The following is a 20969-nucleotide window of genomic DNA, read 5'->3' on the forward strand; positions in this document are numbered from 1 at the left end:
GACAGGAACTAAACGTTACTGACAGACTGAGAAGAGAGGTGCTGAAACAATGTGAAATATGTGAAAAATAATGTTTGTTTTTTTAACATTCATGCATACAAACCAATTCTAGTAGACCCCAAAAACAAAATCAAGACTTCATAATGTGGCCTATTTAAGGACACTATTTGCACAGCAAATTAAGATTAATGTTCTAATTCATGTCTGCATTTGCTGCTTTTTTCAGTCTCTTTGAAATGCAAATGATTTTTAACCATGGTTTGTCCAGTCAATTTAATGAATTAAGCTGTTGGTAAATCTCTATTGTTCTTGCTCTGTCTGTCTCCCCTAGAGAGTTTCTCTCAGTGTTTACTGCTTGTTGGAGAGTTGGATGTTTACTTTGACACTTTGATCTCAGCAGCAGACTTGATTCTGACTGGTTTTATCAGTCTGAGGTTGGTGTTTCCTTTTGTGAGGTTGGTAGGTGTCCACACTGTTAGATACACCCCACAGAGTGTACCAAATCAGTGGATGTTATGCTTTTATGTTAGTAATAATGCTGTTCAGTTTGCTTCCAGGCAACCATGCACCACTAAAATGTTGCTCTGGTGACCTTCTCGCCTCTGCATCATTCCATCACGCCACTGCAGTCTTTGCATATTAGAAGCAGTGATGTGGCGTCAAATGGCCTAAAAATACCAGCTTCTCAGGCAATCTACTTGTCATTTTTCTTGCAATACATGTATATTTTAAGTTACATGTCCATTTGACTTTTTAAATGGTACATTGTTAATTAAATTAGATTTGATTTGCATTTATCTGTAGTGCTTTTACAATATATAGTATTCACAAATTCCCTCTAATCAGATATATGCCTGGTTTCACAGACAGGGCTTAGATAAAGCCAGGATTTGGCTTAAGTTCAATTAGGACATTTAAGTACCTTTAATAAACATGCCTTAAAAAAAACACACACACAAAAAAAAACACATTACTGGTGTCCATCTTGAGACAAAACAAAAACAAACTGCTTTCAGTTAAAACAGCCGAAACATGCATTTTAGTCTGGGACTAGGCTTGTCTGTGAAACCGGGGATAGTACAGATTACAGAATATGCGTATTAGCCGTGCAGTCCGAGAGGAGGACTCCGAGCTTGGAATTTGGCCTGAACCCAGAGTAGGTGTGTACTCTGGGTTCGGGCCATCCCTGGATAGGATAGGAAAATTCAACAGTGAGGAGTTGGAGTGGAGGAGTGATGATATGTGCATGGTTCCACGGCAAGTTATACAGCTAACATTTAGCACCAGTCTGTTTGAGATGTTTTACCTCGACAACATCAAAAGAGAAGCACAACAATATCCGCTCATACTCCTCATTTACATGCATCGGCCTTTGAGTTCTCGCATAATGAATCAGTTCACAAACCCAAACACGGTGAGTCTCTCCAGCGGCGGCTGTAGTCCAGGCAGAGACATGCAGTGGGCTTAATTTCCTTCTGCCTGTTTTGAAGGTCATCCGGATGTCTGCCATGACCTCAGTGCTTGTCTTGGTTTTAAAATGCTGTTTAACTTGGGGAGTCTCTCGGCTGTTATGCTTGAGATAATGTCAGGCCTGACATTTTCTTCAGATAGTACGATTACCGCTGAACTCTCTTTGAGCTTTGTTGGCGGACTTTGCGGCAGATTCGCATCCTGTTGAGAAACGTGCTCATGAGAGAGTGAGCGATATCTGTTTTGACAGAGTCGCTCCCACAAGACGACAGTACGGCTTGATTAATATTCCAAAAAGGAAAAGGAAAATTTAATGTTATTGTTTATGGTTGGATGATTTGACTGGTACAGTTTTATGCCTCTATGTGCCAACGTAAGCCAAACAGCGCAATGAATTTATCATGTGCCCGCAGGGAGCACTTGAAAGTTTAAGATAATGTGGCAACTTCTCTCTTGGGTCTTCATGTTTTCTAACCTATATCAGGTTGTTAATTTATATTGTATGATTTCTTAATATACTTCCATCATAAATTAATCCGAGACTGTTAAACTGAAATCAAACAAAATAGAATATTCCCCCTCTGGTTCAAACATCTCATTTTGGAGCTGAAAAGTTATGGAACAAATGAGGACATAAAAGATAACAACTTATTAATAGTATATGGACCACACACACCTCTCAGCTTGTGTGTCTGAGTACAATAGAAACAAATAAATTCATTAATTTACTGAATTAATATTAGAGCGGTAGAGAAAACTCAGGCACAGATTAAAGCCATAGATTAATGTCAGAAAAAGCCATGATATTAATATATTTTATTTTTTCTTCACTAAACTACAGTCACATCCCTGGGAACACTGATGCTTTTGAATAATGCATTTTCTTCTGTTCAATATTCATTTAAATGTATAACAGCAAAGCAACACCAGAAAGTGTTATGTCCCAATTACGTTCACGGGCAGCTTCAAGAAAAGATTTACAGAAGATTTGCTGCAGTATATGTAGGCCTGTGTTTTTTTCAAAACCCTGAAAATAAATAAATAATAATAATTACACAAAATATGAGGCTTAGAGTCTTCAACTTGTAAGATTAAACTCTAAAGCTGTTTGGTCCCCTTGACTCCAAAGATGTTTTTCCTGGCTTTCAAAAAATGAACACTTTTAAAGCCATGTCAAAAGTCTAGTAAACAAAGCATCAGAAATCTGTAATTAGACCATAGCTGGAGATGTCTTAGAGACTTGGCACGGAGAGATTTATTTATTCATTTTGACTCAAACAGCCCGGCTTCTATCATCACCTCTATAAAAATGACTAGTATTAGTATTAGTATAAGAGTAGTTTATATATGGGTTATTGTGTCACTTTATGACCATATGATTTATGGCCTCTTATGACCTTTTATGACCACCAGGTGTTCGTTTGTGACCCTTTGACCATCCGTTTCCGGAGTGTTTGTGTTTGTGTGTTTACAACCCCAATCTGTTGTGTGATAAGGAAGTGAATGTTTTTTTTCAGGATGTCTTTTTATTATTGCAGGTTAACGACCCCAGGTTGTTGAATTTATGATCAGAAGAGACCTGGCAAAGGGTCGGAGGCTTGGTTTTCAGATTGTACAGCAACGTCCATAATGTCTGTGTGAGAATGAAACGGCACAAATGAGTTTAAAGAAATAAAAAGCATTGCTGATAAATAAAACTATTTAAAAAAAATAGATAAATGATAATTGATAGTATTTTAAAGTTAGGGTTTAAAGCAGCACTCAGTAGCTTCGGGATTTCTCCGCTGTATTCTCGCTTTTTGCTCGCAGGTCTGTCTTTATAGCTCCCCCCACAGCTTCGGAATAGATATTTGACAACACTGTTGTAAAAACTCGTTGGTGATTCTCAGACACCAGAGGCTATAGATTAACGACATCAAAGCAGATGGGACATTCTTTAAAACGTCGTCTTCATTCGGGTTCGGACAGCGTGAGGGAGCGCAATAATGACAGCATTTTAGCAGATTTCTTTTGGCCGCAAAGCAATTGTTTACATCGCGAGACCTGATATCACGCGAGACTTCCTGACGCAGCGGCCGGCGGCCCGCCGGCTCAAAGTTGCAAGTGCGTATTTTCCGCTCACGGGCACCAGGGGGGTGCGAAACGACCACCATTCAACCCGAAATAAGTAATATAACCATTCCAATGACTCCGAAGCTGTTCAGTTAAGGTAAAAAAAAAAAAACTTACTTAGTTCACCTTTAAACACGAGTTGAAGTGATCTTACCTGAGATGAAATGAGACTGTCTTTTTTTCTCTCTGGCTGATTAAAGTCCACAGCTCTTTGACTTTTTCTGAGCAGAAGAAAGTCAGTGGTTTTTGTTTTCGGAATGTAACAAGCCATAATGTCTAGTTTTGTTTTTCTCCAGAAGTTAGAAAGATTATCAGGCAGTTATGCATTAAAGCCAATGTGATAAATTCTACCCATTCTAACTAAACATAGGTGATATGAAACACAATATTTCAAACGGTTGAGTAAAATATAATTCAAATGAAAATGAATGATTATACAAAATATAAAAATAAACCTTTTCTGAACCAATTATTATATTTTTAGCTAAATTAATATAGAAAAAGCACGTTACATTTTTCAGAGAGCAGGAAGAGATCTTACACAGAAATGACCAAACCATGTAAGAAATGATTTACAAAAATGCAAGTAGAAATATTGTTATGATGGTGCAAGGAGATGAACCCAAATGCAGACAGTATTCAAGTGAACTACGTTTATTACAGAAAAACAAAACCCACGAGGGGGCACAACAAGACAGGATCGACAATACTAAGACTAACAAGACTAGACTAAGACTCAGCCAGATAACTGAACAATAAACTAACAGCTAAGCAGGATCAAACTCTTCACAAGACTTTCAACAGGTTACTCACAGTTGGTTTCACATTGATTGACAATGAATGACAATGAACCGGCACAGGACAGCAAACACAAGGGGATTAAATAGGGGGAAACTAATGAGGGAAACAGGCGACAAGGGTAAAGCAATGATGACTAAACGAGGGTAACAAGTGGGCGGGGTTACGTGACGAGACAACGCAAGCACACAGCCCAAACAAATGGCCATGTGCTTACACATAAAACATGGGTCTGTCATGATCCTGCCTCAAGACCAGGGAAAATTAAAGACTAGATGGCAGAGTCATGACAAATATAAATTCTCTTGAGTGTTTTTTAGAGACAGAGGTGTGTGCTTTTATATTATGTTTCACATCACCTTATAATGATTTAGTTAGAATAGGTAGAATGTAAACCATCAAAAATGTAAAAATGTAATGTTTTATCTCTGTTTCTTGATCAATTTATGGCTATTACATGATCTGTCATGCAATTTTAGGTTTATTTTTAGGTTAATTTAATCCAATAGTGAAAAGTATACAGCTTATTTTAGTGTAGACCATCTGAAAATAAATAAAACAGCAGAGCCATTTACTCATAACTATTAACTAAATAAAAAATAAACTATTAAATAATATATCAAAAAAGTTATTTAAAAATCTTGTTTAAAAAAAAAAAAAATTATTACCATCCTGGGGGGTCAGGGGTCAAAGTCAGGGGTCAAAACAAAATGGCCAGGAAGTTAAATTGTATATAATCTTATCCATTGATTAAGATAAATGTCCTTTCTTCCTGGGGTAACTGACTTTTTCCTGAAGACATAGGTATAAACATCTAATTCTATTGATCTTATTGGTCATTGTAGAGGTGTCAAAATGATCACATTTTGGGGTCTCCCAGACAATACAGGATGGGAGACAGTTGTATGTGATGGTTTACGTTCGTTCACGTTTATGATCACTCAATAATAAAACTTTAGAGGTGACTATCCTGCCTTTTAATTGTTTTATGCTTCCAGAAACAAATTGCAAACCAAATACATAACAACAACACACAGTCAGGATGGGGAGCAGTGCCCCTGCATCTCAATTCATGTTGATGAGCTTGAACCCTATCTTTAAAATAATCAAATTTCATCTTATTTCAGATGTCTATTATTTTATATGCTTTTATTTATCAGCAATGTTTCGTATTTCTCTAAACTCATTTGCATCATTTCATTTTCACATAAATTCATATTCAGCGACCTGCCGTTAACCTGCAATAATAAAAAGACATCCTGAAAAAAACAACAACAAAAAAAACATTCACTTCCTTATCACACAACAGATTGGGGTCGTAAAGACACAAACAAAAACACTCCGGAAACGGATGGTCAAAAGGTCACAAACGAAGACCTGGTGGTCATAAATGGCCATAAATCATAGGGTCATACATCATAAATGACACAATAACCCCTATATAAACTACTCACACGAAGACAGCATTAGTTACACGAAGTTTAAGCGCATAAATAATTCACGACATGATGAAGGTGTGCAAAAACTACAATATTGATAAAGATCCAACTCTTTAAAAAAGTGAAAATGAATACACATTGTAATACATCATATCAACAAACAAAAGTTATCTCATTTAATTCTGGCAAGGCTTAAAGATTCAGCATTCAACTAGTGCTTGGAAATAAGCTTATTTTGATGTAATCCTCTTTTTACTTGCATTCTTTATTGATTGGCTTACAGTATTATGTGTATAAATCCAACATCATTCACACAGCTTTATTTAAACATGCTGTTTGTCACTTTGAAACAATGCCTTCTGTCTAATTAAAGTTGCATTCACATAAGAGTTTTAAATGCAACCCAATATGCCAGACGTTTCTGTGGCTTACATGTACCTTATGCCAGGGGTTTTCAATCTTTTAGATGCCACAGACCCCCAAATGTGATCATCCTAATGCAGTGTTTCTCAAACTGTGGGGCGCGCCCCACTGGTGGGGAATAGAGACGTGACAGGTGGGGCACGCCAAACAGGAGGACATTTTCCTTTTTATGCCTTATATGGTAATGATCAAATCTTCCGGAATCTGGAGCAAGACCGCGCACTAGACTAGAGAGTAGAGATTTTTATTTCTGTGCCCCTGAGAGTACGGTCCCACATATGGGATTTAGAATGTTCAGTGAAGTGACATCACTGCCAGATTCAAATTGTGCTTTCGCGCGTTGGTTGGCGCTGAGCCAGAGACGGACGAGCTCAGCGCTGTCATATATCACAACTTTGCAGTGTTTTCAACCTAATAATGTTTATTTTAGGTTTCAGCCATTTAAATACACATAAGCACGAGTAAAACAATACATTTGGAGTTTGTAAAATACACACTAAAGGGGGTCGCACACCGGACGCGCAGCTCGGCGGCGCGCCGCGCAGCGCCACGTCTTTTAAATTCGAACACACTATTCTCTATGAGAGTACACACACTGGCGGCGCCTTTCGGCGTCTGTCCGCGGCGGCTCAGGACCGTGTTCAAAATCCTGCCGCGCCACAGAGCGCCATTTACATAGTTTTATATTAAATTTACCTGTGTGTGTCTCAAATCGTAGTTAATGTATATACGGACCTCACCCTGTGCTGCAATATACATTTAGTTTTATATTTATTTACAGAAATCAGAAAATTGCTGATGTTATCAGATTTTCAGGTGACAGTTGTCCTAGACGTGGCGCGGCGCGGCGCTGAGCTGCGCGTCCGGTGTGCGGCCGCCTTTAGTGTAAGGAAATTAAGGCGATCTGTCATACAGTGTTATTGTGGCTGCGGTGTCACGTGACAAATATGACGCGTCGCCATGGAAACATTAAGGGCTCTGACAGAGTCAACGCGAGCAACGTGAGCAACGTGCTCCCTTTCATAGTCTACACGTCGGACGCAAGCAACTTGCAGTATCGCCCCCACCAACAACGCATAGTATTGCATGCAACGGTGCGTCGCGTATCAAAAACTGGGACGACACATTTTGCTACGCATAGACGCATAATGGCGGCCGAAGCGTAGCGATGCGTAGCCTTGCAGGCGCGTATGCGTAACGAATGCGTTGACTCTGTAAGAGCCCTAAAGGCCAATTTATACTTCTGCGTCGAGTGTACGCCGTAGTGTACGTCGTAGGCTACGCACGTAGGCGACGCCGTCGTGAGCATTTATACTTCTGCGAATGTCTGTGTTGATGTGCAGTTACACCGCCGAAACGCTAGTTGGCGCGGGTGGGTTTTAATGTTCCAGTTCCACTGTGTTTACATTCCTCACGGCTATTTTGAGTTTAGGTTTCTACGAGCAATGGTGACTGAAGGAGTCATACAGATGGTACGGCGTAGCATACGCATTGACGTGTACCATACGTCGTACCCTTCGCCGTACCCTGACGCGCACCTCCTCAAAAATGTAACTACGCGTCGCGGGCGACGCGGACCGCAAGATCTGTGATTAATGTTCACAGTCGCCTTGAAAAAAAGGCGTTCTAAAATAACAGTCGCCTTGAAAAAAACAACAATAACAAAACATGGATAAATTTCTATTTTTGAAATTAGTCAAAAAAATTGACACAGCTGCACTTTTATTTTCTCTATTTTTTAATTTCATGCAAGTTATTACGACACAGCTGCACTTTTATTTTCTTTATTTTTTAACTTTCTGTTATTTGATGTATATAGTTTGTATTTTAGATACAACTTGTTACTCTGATACTACTTGTTAGTTCAATAAATTGGAACATGTTAAGCTTGTTGCGCATTTCATTAGCATTGTGTTGGGGCGATGGGGCTTGAAAATTCCTCCTTGTCTAAAGTGGGGAATGACCAAAAAAGTTTGAGAACCACTGTCCTAATGCAAGGGACCAGCCCCCATCCTAAAATTTAAATATTGTAGTATTTTCATGTAAAAAGGCCCCATTCATACTGTGAAAAAAGAATATTATGTGTGTGATTATGATTACATTATTAAAGTCACCATTAAATAAAAATTTACATTTTTAACAGAATATTTCTGCATTTATTATAAATATATATTTTTTTTTTCATCCATGCACATCATTATAAAAAATAAAATACAAATCCTATGCCCTCATAATTTTAAATCAAAATACCCATGCCATTAAAAGTCTCTGTACAATCCAAATACACACCTCCACGTCAGTGGTACCTTCACACACATGCAAGTCACCCATGCCATTTGCACTGATGCGCCCCCATACCATGACAGATGTTTGCTTTTGCACCTGTCGCTGATGAAAGACTGGATGGTCCCTTTCTTCAACACATTTCCACTGTCTTTAGACCATCTGAGATGAGCTCGGGCCCTGGGAACTCTCTGCACTGAACAGATGTATAGCTTTCTCCTTGCGTAAAAGAGATTCAAGCGGCATTCCTTAATGCAGCAGCAGACTGTGTTACGTGACAATGGTTTTCCACTGTACTACCGAGCACATGTGGCTATATTTAACATAGTAGCATGATGGTTTCTCATGCAATGCCGTCTGAGGGCTCAAAGGTCATACATTTAACAGAGGTTTCCTGCCTTGCCCTACATGTACTGGGATTTATCTGGATTCCCTGAATCTTTTCACAATATTATGTAAGGCAGAGGGTGAAAGACCTAATGCAATGCAAATACAAGCAATCTTGCATTGAGAAATGTGATTTTTTTAATTGTTTAGCAATTCTCTCATGATATTTTGCACAAAGTGGTGAGTCATGACCCATCTTTGCTTGCGAACACTTTGCTAACACTCAATCACAATACCCTTATTCACCTTATTGTGGACTGACTGTTTCAAAAGAGTTAAACTTTGATAATCTATAAGCTTTTCACTTTTATTTTGCCTTTGTCTCTACTTTTTTGGAATGTGTAGCAGCAATCAAAATGTGTTTATATTTCCAAAATACAACTAAGTTGTTCAGTGAAAACATTAGTACAAACTGTCCCAACTTTTCCTGATTTGGGGTTGTACATTTTCTCTATGTACAAGATTTTCTCTAACCCTTTGCCTCCCCAACTTGCCATTTTCCTTGGAAGTTGTATTCTTCCACTTTGATCCTCTCAGCACTGTTGGAGAAACTAACAGGCCAGTCGATTCCTAGACCATTATACTTCCTATATAATTGACACTACTCCCACATAACACTTTAAATGCATCTAGATGTGCCATGGGCTTTTCAGAGGTGTCCCATATATCTTATGATCCTTTTTTATGTTCTGCAACAACTGAAACCCCATTATCTTATAAGTTTATTTTAATGGTTTAATTAGGTATTTGAATGCAAAATAATTATTTAAAGTGTCCACTGGATAAATGTTTAACCCTCTTGCGCTTTTTTCTTATGAGATTGATAAACAAAGCATTTATTTGCATGCATAAATACTAATTAAACCGTTTCTTCTGATCCTGCTACAGCTATATAATGGATCTTGATGATCTCACCATCTCCAATGTCACAAGACACATCTTGATCTTGACACACATATCCAAATGTATATTTATGAGGAACCTTGAGCATCCAAAGGCACAACTCTCAATAGCCTGAAGCAGATAATCGTGTTAATTAGATATGATCTTCTTTTGTTCTCCTTTCAAAGTGCTTGTCTCAAGTTCTCAATGACCCTGTGTCAGTTAGAGCGATTTCTCAACACAAAATGGTATTTATTTTTTAAAAATCAAAGATTTAGTCTGCATATGAAAGATTATATCTGATATATTAAGAGTTCTGGACTTCCTCTCCCAGAAACAGGGTATTGATTGATAAAATGTCACAACACTGCTGTGTGCTTAAGTGAAGTGTATTTAACGTGTGGTTAACAGCCAATTCCCATCTTGCCTTTGACTTATACGGTGCCAATAATGACTGCATTAACACAACATTTCCCATCAGATTTGGTTTGTGGCTTGAAAATGAAACTTTTGGTCCAGTTGCCCCTGATGTTTGAGAGGAAATGGTGTCTGAGCGATGAGATTATGAAACACCAGGAGCGATGGGTGAAGTAAAAATAGACAGATACATGAGGAAAAATGACGTAGGAGGCCAGTCCATTATACTGCTTGACCCGGGTCATTTAAATAAAACATTTTATAAAAATAAAAGATCAATCAGGCAATACAAAAGTGGAGGTGGCTTCTGAATTATAGAGGAGAGAAGTTGCTAAGAGCATTTAGTTAAGTACAATGTTGCTGCATTTATGAGGTCTTTTCAGCCCTTCTTTCTGGCTTTGGTTGAAGTCATCTGTCCTATGGAGATAAACAGATCTTCCCTGTGAGTGGCATGGTTATTGCAACATTGTTTTGCGTATGTCAATCATTGCACATTCTGATGCAATTTTATTGCTTAAATAAATTGGCATCTCTGCATAAACCTGTTGACACTCAATTACACAGGGGTTGTTTAAATACAGTCATGCTCCACTATACACTTGCCCATAGTTATTGTTCCTGAGCACTCATAGAAACTCTCTGACCTTGCATTCTGGTTAAGCATTGAAAATCTGAAGAAAAAACAACATTATTTTACTTCTGCTTTCAAAGCTTATACAACAAACTGATATTCAGTTGGTACAGGTCAAGGAGGTCTATAATACCTTGAGAAAACAGTTTTTTCAATTTCCAAATTTTCGTCCCAATAGCAACTCGAAGCAGCTGAAATATTCAATTCAAAAAGCTGTCTTTTCTCATGGGCACCCAGTTCTGCTGTCCAATCAACAGAGCTGTAAATTATATGAAAATGCTGATTGGATGAAGCCCCACAAGAATGTGCATGGGAACAAATAAACATTTATTTAAAGAGCCCTTGTAAAATAAAAATAAAAATTAATTGCACTGCAGGATAATCGTGATGTGGTGATATTATCAAATTGAGGCTGCAAGTTAATTAAACTCCCTAAAAAAAAAGAAGAAGAAAAAAAGAAACCCCTAGTCTACAATACTATGAGTTTTTTTGTTCCCAAATGGTGTAGTTACAACATCTACCAGCAGGGGCTAAATGGGTCGCACTAACCATCTAAACCCTGACAGTTGGTTGTGAATAAATCTTTTTCAAATCCAAAATAAATGGACACCAGTAACTTATTTGCATCCAGTAAGTCAGTAATCTCTCCCCTGCAAATATAGCCTAGTTTCTCTTTTCTGTATGTTGACATGCAGAGCTCAACTCTCTCTTTATTCTGTCTTCATACTCTCTCCTTTGTACTCTTTTGTTGACAGCTCTGTGTTGCCTAATCCTTTGAAATCCCTCTTGAAGCCATTGCTGTGGCAAACAGTGTGACAAGAAAAGCACTTTTCTGTATCAGAGTAGCTCACCCATTGTCTACTGTGCGTGTGTGCACATCTCTCATAGCATACATCATACATGTTTACAGTGGCATTGTTGTGCCTGCAAAACTGAGTTTTTGAACAGTATATATTGAAGAGTGCATATTGTGCACTTTTCTAGTTTTCAGATCAGGACCTTAGATTCTGAATACCATCTTAGGATGAATATGAAACGCACACTAGATTTGTTTCTAAATTCTTTGGATTTGGTTCTACAGAAAAGGGACACAAATCTGATTTTATAAATCTGATCATTGTCCTTATATGTATGCCAGTGTGAATTTGGTCATATTTTGAGTATGCATTTGTCCAGTAAACACTACATTCAGAAAATTAAGTTAATTTATTCACAATGTTGACAAGGTGCACATATTATCTGTTAAAGAGGACCTATAATGCCCTTTTATAAAGTCTTGATTTTGTTTTTGGGGTCTACTTGAATATGTGTTCATGCTTGAATGTACAAAAAAACATATTTTACATTGTTGCAGCACCTCTCTTCCCAGTGTGTCAGTAATGCTCTGTTTAGTTCTTGTCTCTGAAGCCCCTCCTTCTGAAAAGCATAATGTGCTCTGATTGGTTGGCTGAATCAGCATGTGGTGATTGGTCAACCGCTTCGAGAATGTTTGGGAAATGTCACGCCCCTTTAACATAACCGTGTTAGATTCAGGTTGGGACATGGTGAGAACACACTACTAACACTAACAAACTTAACCAGGCCTTGCCCTCTTTATTTTGCATATGCCTTTAAATGATTTAAATTATGAATATTGTGACGTGTACGTTCCTAGAATACAACTTAAAGACTACTGTCAAGGTGTTTCAATGAACAGTGCTTATTAATATAGAGAATAACACTTTGCAGTGGACTTTGTTCTTTGTAACTCGGCAGACCTTCTTATGCTCAAACAGCAATATAATACAATAAAGAAAGTTTAAATATTTAATGTCCATAAGAAGTAATTCTGAGACCTGAGAATTCTGACATATACGGTAAGTATATGACAGCACAGCATTTTTCTTGTCTTTTATTTCAAAAAATAATATGCCACAAAGACCTTTGATTCTGTTTAATCGGAAATCAACCTCTTATTTTCCCTCTCCAACATCCCCCCCTCACCCCCCACCCCACACAACACAAGGCAAGGCAAGGCAAGGCAAGGCAAGGCAAGTTTATTTATATAGCACATTTCATACACAATGGCAATTCAAAGTGCTTTACATAGAAGTAAAGAACACACACAACACACACACACACACACATTCTTGTACATCTATCTTTATGAGGACATTCATTGACACAATGCAATCTCTAGCCGCTTACCTTTACCTTACCCATCACAACTGAGTGCCTAACCCGAACCCTGACCTTAAACCTTCAACCTGATCCCTAAAACCAAGTCTTGACCCTCAAACAGGCCTTTAAAGGGGTCTCAGAAAGTGAGGACCGGCCAAAATGCCCTCACTTTACTCTCTTTGTGCTCCCTCCAATGGTCTAAAACTCAAACTGGTCCTCACAAAGATAGTTGTACAAGTACACACACACACACACACACACACACACACACACACACACACACACACACACACACACACACACACACACACACACACACACACACACACACACACACACACACACACACACACACACACATACAGATAGGTAAAAGCAACAGGTATACAGACCATTTTTTCATTCCGGGTTTGTTTTCATGGAGGGGACAAAAAAAATAACCGACATTAGTATTGGCAGACACGGCTGGAGAGAAACTGCTGGGACCCCAGGCTGTCTCCCCATGGGCTATAAACATAAACCTGTAGCTGACAATACGAAAGCTGTGTCTGATAGAGTCTCAGAAGAAATGCTTTTCTTATTATAAAATCAAAGTAATAAGCATCCTTGGTTTTATTTCAACAAATGTGCATAAATACAACAGACACATGGTTTAAATGAAATAATCTTAGAAACTATTGACTTGCGCCATATACACATAGAGATAGCAGGACTTTATTCCCATCCATGAAGCAAAAATCTATTTGTTTCCTGTCACCTCTACACATCTATCCCAATCCAACCACAGTTCAGACATAATGATTGTGTTCCTGAAACCTCAAGCCTTTAATCTCTAGCTCATCATTTCCTCTTCCCAGACCCCTTGATGTTTCAAATGCATAACACATAAACAGCACTGCTGACGTCATTTTTTGATATACTTTAAAGGGTTCACCCGAAAATGAGAATTCTGTTAGTAATTACTCACCCTCATGTTGTTCCAACCCCGTAAGACTGTCGCTCATCTTCAGAACAGAAAATTAAGATATTTTTGATTAAATCTGAGAGCTGTCTCACTCCTCCATAGGCTTCTATGTTATTAGAAGCTAACTTTCTTATACTAACTTTCTGGGCCGGCAAGTTTCAATAACATAGAAGCCTATAGAGGAGTGAGACAGCTCTCAGATTTAATAAAAAATATCTTAATTTGTGATCCAAAGATGAACAAAAATCTTACGGGGTTGGAACAACATTAGGGTGAGTAATTACTGACATAATTTTAATTTTTTGGGGTGAACTAACCCTTTAATATACTGCCCAGGTCTGTATCCTAGCAACAGAAGCATCATGCCCATTCACACTGCGAGAGGAAGGTGTGACAGTCCGAGTTGCACCTTCTGTAGATCATTTGCTTTAAACGGAAAATTCTGTCATCGTATGGCCACCCTCAAGACTTTTTTTTTTTTCTGTGGAAACTCGAGGAAATTTCTCTTTGCCTAGTCTTGAGAGGCCAGACCGTCGACTAAATGGCAGGACTTTAGGGTTCTGGCATTCTAGGGTTAACACTAAATGAGAAAAAGATGTGAGCTGGACTGTTATTAGTGAACTACAAAAATTTGGTATTTCCTTTTTCGGTTTCAGTTGAATGACTTCAGAACATAAGCAATATGTCCAAATGTAAAATCTCACTTAGACGCAGTGGCAGTTGCCCTGACAGTGATCACTCTTCCTGATCAAGTTACGGTTAGCTTTCAGCTCCCAAACTTACCTACACTCACCTCCTTTTGACCTTCTGTGAGCTGCTGACTAAATCATTTCCTGAGTTCATTAATCTCATGCTAAAGGAAGAACGCATTTCACCACAAATGACAGCTCATGAGGTGATGCACGTTTGATAGAGGACATATTCATTCATCAAGGGAGCCTTTGTTTGATGGATATGCAGCTATCAGTGCTGGCTCTTACCCATCCATCATCTGCACGGAGGTCAGGCTTGAAGATCAGAGCCCAGTCACTCGCTAAATCGTCCACGGTACCTCTAAACTCGGGAGTCGAAGTCACCTATAGTTTCATATCTTGTCAACAGGCCTTTACATGACCTACATTTAAGAGTTGGTTCAGTCAGTTCTTTTTACACAGTCTTCTGTTCTGGAGTTGGCAACAAGAAGCAAGTGGAAAATGGTGCGTTTTCTTTTTTAATGATCATGATCATTTAATGCACTTATATCCTTCAGTTGCCAACCAGAGTAGTAGTGTGAAACTGAAAATATTATATTAATAGATGTGATCATTTATTTATATCTAATCTTGTTATACTAATCAGATTAATTAAATTATAATTTCATTTAGGGGGTTAGATAGTTGTAGTTTAATTCATTTATATAACTGAACATAAATCTATCATTACAGCCCACAGTCTTACATATTTATATTGTTCAGACTGCATAAGCGGTTGTGAATCAGTGTTGGGGGTAACGCATTACAAGTAAAGCGAGTTACGTAATCAGATTACATTTTCAAGTGACTAGTAAAGTAATACATTACTTTTAAATTTACAACAAAATATCTGAGTTACTTTTTCAAATAAGTCACACCAGTTACTTTGTTTTCCCATTTATTGACTGACAGCTCTCCTGTCTCTATGTTGAGGGAAATTGTCAGTAAGAGCAGAGGAGTTGTGTGGGCTGTCTTAACATGATGGATATTGTAGTCGACTAAATGTGAACATGCATTCAGTAAGGAATACAGATTCAGTATTACGTTCTTCTGTACATGTGTGAACTTGCATTTCCTTCAGACTGAGGCATATTCATTTCACTTTTGGTGTGAAAGTGCATTTACATTTGTCAAAGTGAGAAAAAGTAACATAAAAGTAACGTAACACTACTTTCCACGCAATTAGTTACTTCTTTAGGGAGTAACATAATATTGTAATGCATTACTTTCCCCAACACTGGTTGTGAAATTAGCACAAAAAAAACAGCACAACTGCTTACTTTTACATGCAGCATACGACTACAACTCAGTAGAAAGACACTTCTTATTATTATTTCACAACACACTGTGTTTTTATTGCATCACATTGAATACAGACTGCAAACCTATTCTCAGGTAAAATATTTATTTTGTAAAATATTCACTTTGCCATAGCGCTGAAAAGCTATGCAGCAATCAATTTTGTCAATCCGTTCTTCATAGCGGAGGCCGTTCACACAGAACATGTTCTCATATCCCATGTACACTTTATATACTTTTTTTCCATCATATCTCACTGTTTTGGACTCGCAATGGCTCTGATGGTAGGAACATTGTTTTTTTGTTTTTTTTTACTTATGGGTCAGGATAGCATCATTACATGTGTACACTTTTTTTATATATACAAACAAAAAATAAGTACTATTTTAACTATTTAGCGTATTACTTGTTTCATTATAAACGTATTAATAAACAGATTGATGATGAGTCACTAATAATGAAATTTAAACAGATACATTGTCCAGGAAATGTGAGGCACAACAGCTGAACCCCTATGTAGTGTTCTTCTCTCAGTTCCCAATAAATTACATTACTCCCTACACTCATGACTTTCCCCCAACTCTTTGAAGTCTGCTGCTTTTGAACAAAATTCAATAGCGGTTAAAAAAAAAAAAGATGAAAGGGACAGTGGCAATTTTTCACACTTTTTCCGTAGACATTAGGGCCTTAGTTCTCTCATTCCTTCCCAAGCCTCACAGCTCCACACACTGTGCAGCCGCATATAAGTATATTTTTTGAAATATGAAACAGCAAATATTATTTTTGCACTGCACAAGAGAGAATCCTCTCAAACCCTCTGTGATGGCACTGAACAAGCACTTGCCCAGAGCGTGTTTGCTCTCTACTCCACCACCCCTCCTCCTTCAGATGTATCTATACTTTTTCATCTCCCCTCCATCTTTGTATTTGGTCTTTGGCCTTATCCCGGGGCTTAGGACCACTGCCAGATTTGATCGCTTCTACATCTCCTTTGGATGTTTTGCAATGCAGAAACAATGCTGAGTGCAACATTCCAAGTTGCAGGGCACATCTGCACAAACAAGGCAATTTAGATGAAGAAAATCTTTAATATTTAGAGAAATCTCAGTGGCGGTTGCTCGGCTCACGTCAGACCTTCATGCAAGTAACAAAAAACCAACAAACAAAAAAATCCCTTATAGGCGCCCAGGTCAGTCAAAATGTCGTTCTGACCCAATAACATGAGCTGTAAAAGCCATGCTAGTGTTTTCTCTTGAGCAGCAACAAGATTATGTCAGGACAACAATGATGTCTGATGGCACCACTATAACTAGCAACTATCCTGCGTCAAAGGAAGCAGACAGGGGAAAATACTGTATGTCTTTTAAGAGATCTCAACATACAGCTACTAAAATGTAAACTATTTACTAATAAATGTTAGAGAAGTACCAACCCGATCTCACGGCAATTTGTATGAATTTATACGACCTCAGTCGTACAAATTCGTAAGATTTTTGCTAAACCATACATATTTTACGAGTTGTCCAATTAATATGAATTGGTACGAATTACCTACCCTGACCCCGCCCCTAAACCTACCCATCACTGGGGTTTAGACAAATCGTACAAATTTGTTCTAGTGAAGTCAGGCAAATTCGTACAAATTAGCCACCTTTTACTCACTCATTCGAATTGGTCGTGAGATAGCGTTGGAAGTACACATTTACGAATCATTTGAGGTTTATAGAATATTGAATTCATAGGTTGATTTTGTTGTGTTTATAACATAATTGCATCACTCTTAAAGCTTGGGTAGACAATATTCTACCCAATATTGTTATACTGGTTGAAACTCTCTTCACTTACCTGCGGCAGTACCTCACAGGTTCCTGTAATTACAGTTCTGACGAGTCTTTAGATGATTTGTTAAAGTGTGTAAAATGGTTTACTTTTTTGATTCCATCACTTGTTTATTTCGTTTGTTTCCATGTCAGTATGTGTGAACACATATTTAAGTATGTATACCTATGAATGCAAATGCTTTGACACATAACACAAATCTATTGGTATATGTTGGCAGCTTTAGAATACTGAAACTAGGAAGATAGGCTACAATTTATTTATTAATTTTTTGAGGAAAAAGCTGAAAACATGTGCTGTTCTCAGAAAACTACAATGTAGTAGTTATTTAGCAGACACTTTTATCCAAAGCAGAGGGACAATCCTCTTGGACTAACCCAGGGTTAAGTGCCTTGCTCAAGGCCACAATGCTGGTGTGTCCTTGGAGCTTGAACCACCAACCTTACGGTTTCTATCCCTGAGCTTAACTCACTCCACCACACAATATAACATCAACCTCCTGGTGGAAAACAATTCCCACACAATTCTATCAAGCCAGAGCTTTAGTTTGACACAGAAGATCAAAAGTCAGTGGCACATCTATTAGCAATCTTAGCAGAAATACTGCTGTCCAGTGACATTTGTTGTTTAGTTGACTCTCTTATCCACCAAGACTGTGAACTAGTCACAAGAACAGACTCATTGGCGCAATTGAATGTTAAGTGCCCTGCACTAAAGCTCTGTGGTGTAGCAAAGATCGTGATCTTGGGTTGCTCTTGATGTTCTGGCTCATTGAACCCGCATGGCCTGTATCTTTAGCCACACGGCTACTACCGTCTTGCTGGGACCCTTGTTTGTTTCATTTTGCAGTCCATTTAGATTCACTGTAAGAAAAGGAAATTTAGTTAACATGGTCAAATGTGATGCGCAGCATCTTATAATTTTCAGTGTTTCATTCAGAAGTGGATGTAGTGATCTGCAGTTAAATTAATCTGGAGTTGATAACAGCTTGAACCTATCAGGGGAGCCCTCCGACTGAACAGCTATTTATTCGAGTACATGGGGTTCACACGAGATAACTTGATTACAATTTTTTTTTTTTCAAGAATTATTCGGCAATGAACTCCTGCGGTTTAATGAAGTCAGTGACACAGCTGCACTTTTGTGCTTCTCTCTTTTTTAATCTAATTTCTTATAGTGCTACACAATTTTAACTTTCAATTTTTAATGTGTTCTGCGGGTTTACTTACACAGCACTTTTGCTATTTTTTTCACACGAAAATGAAGTCTAACATCATTACTCATCTTCATATTGTTCCAAAACAGCATGACTTTCGTTCTTTTATGGAACAGAAAATAAGATATTTGGAGAAATAGCTTTTAGTTTTATTTATTTTTTATACATTGGAAGTCTGTGGTCACCAACGTTCTTCAAAATATCTTATTTTGCGTGTTCCTTTAAAAAAAATAAAAATAAAAAATGCATGCATGCAGGTTTGGAACAACTTGAGTATGAGTCAATTTTCTTTCTTTTTTTCCAGGTGAGCTATCTCTTTAATACAATTGTTTTCATTACAAACTATATTATAATCATAAATAAATGTTAACATAAATTTCAGAATATATTAGCATTCGGCATGATGACTCCTTTTCCTATCCTTTTGCACTTAAAACAAAAATCCAGCATAATTATATTTTATTTCAGAGCATCTTTTTCATCAATGACAACAAGAAAGTTTCTTTAAAAGGGATATTTTTACTTATTTTCTTTATACCTGACAATAAAGCAGATAATCAATGACAACAAGAACATTTATTTAAAAGGGATCTTTTTAGATATTTTCTTTATACCTGACATCAAAACAGATATAACATTAGATTAGAGAGTCTCTAACTGTTTAAAATAATACCTCATACAATACTGCATTTACAGGTCTTTTAAAGTTCTATAACCTGTTTTAACCACTTGAAGGATTAAATTTACTGAAAAGAAAAATCTCATGAATTATATGACGCATAGTGGGGGTTGTAATTGTGTCACAAGCACATGTGTTGCCAGAACAAGTTACTACTTTTGTTATACCATGTTGTAGTTTGTCAAATCAACAGAGATTAAAGGTATTTAAAGGTCACGTTGTAATTAAATAGCATGAGCAATATTCTTGTGGTACTTGTCTGATGAATCGCATATTATTTACTACTTTTGTGGCATAGTCTGGGGAACAAGTTAATGGACACAAATTTCTCCTGCTTTTATTGAAATTGGAGGGTGTGAACATTTGTGAGCTCTTAAAAAACTCTAAAGGGTTGATTTCAATTAAATAAAGACTGATTATGAATCGATGTATTATATTGCTAATACTGAAACAGATTCAGTAAGCCATGAACACTGGCCACTAGCACTGACAGATCTCAAGCAGCGAGTTTTAAAAGACCATATTCATCTTTCCACCTGCTAGTTTTCTGAAACCATTCATTTGTGACATTCCCATAAGATTCCGTTTTCAAAGAGGCTCTTCAAAGCGTACATGTTATGGGTCTATATTTAATGAGTGTCAGCTTTGAAAAGCTCCCATCACTTTTGAGGTTCGGCAGCTTGAATTGCACTCTGTGTAGAAATCTGACATTTCCTCTCTCCGCAGTGGCACGCAGAGTGGAGTCGTGGTGGCTGGAGTCGTAACCTACGCGTCAGACTTCAGCTGTTGGAGAACAAGTGGATCCACCTGATGGTAAAGAAGGTAAATTATACTGTCACTGTTGGTGATTTTGGTGTTGGTGGTTATAATGAGGATGAAAATGACAATGATGATGACATTTATTCATTTTCATATTATTTATATATTTAGTAATCCATGGAACAACCCACATTGACACAGGGAGTCATTTTCATAAGCACCTTTTAGTAGTAAATGCAAACAAAAATACACATTTACAAATGAAAAAAATAGTTGTGTTTGCCTTGCTCTCTCTCTATGCAATATACAACATATACTCTTGCTCTCTTTCAACATTTCATTTTATGTGGCTGGTAGTGTATTTAGTTGTTTTTTTTCTTTCTTTTTTCGCTATTACAATTTGTTAGCTTCATCCACCCTTGTATAGTATATTAAAGGGGTACTTCACTGCTGGCAAATTTGGCTGCCTATCCAGAAGGC

General features: G+C 37.7%; 1 protein-coding gene across 1 annotated transcript in view; it reads left to right on the plus strand.

Moving 5' to 3' along the window:
• LOC309485643 (uromodulin-like) overlaps nt 1-20969 on the plus strand; it is a gene marked incomplete at its 3' end in the record, with an annotated part of 83637 nt that overhangs the window by 53094 nt on the left and 9574 nt on the right. The window contains exon 7 of the mRNA XM_082152575.1: nt 20457-20552. Within this exon, the coding sequence (XP_082008701.1) occupies nt 20457-20552 (96 nt within the window). The remainder of the gene's footprint in view (nt 1-20456; nt 20553-20969) is intronic.

This window comes from Leuciscus leuciscus, assembly GCF_965113295.1.
Source record: "Leuciscus leuciscus genome assembly, chromosome: 21".
Lineage (NCBI taxonomy): Eukaryota > Metazoa > Chordata > Actinopteri > Cypriniformes > Leuciscidae > Leuciscus > Leuciscus leuciscus.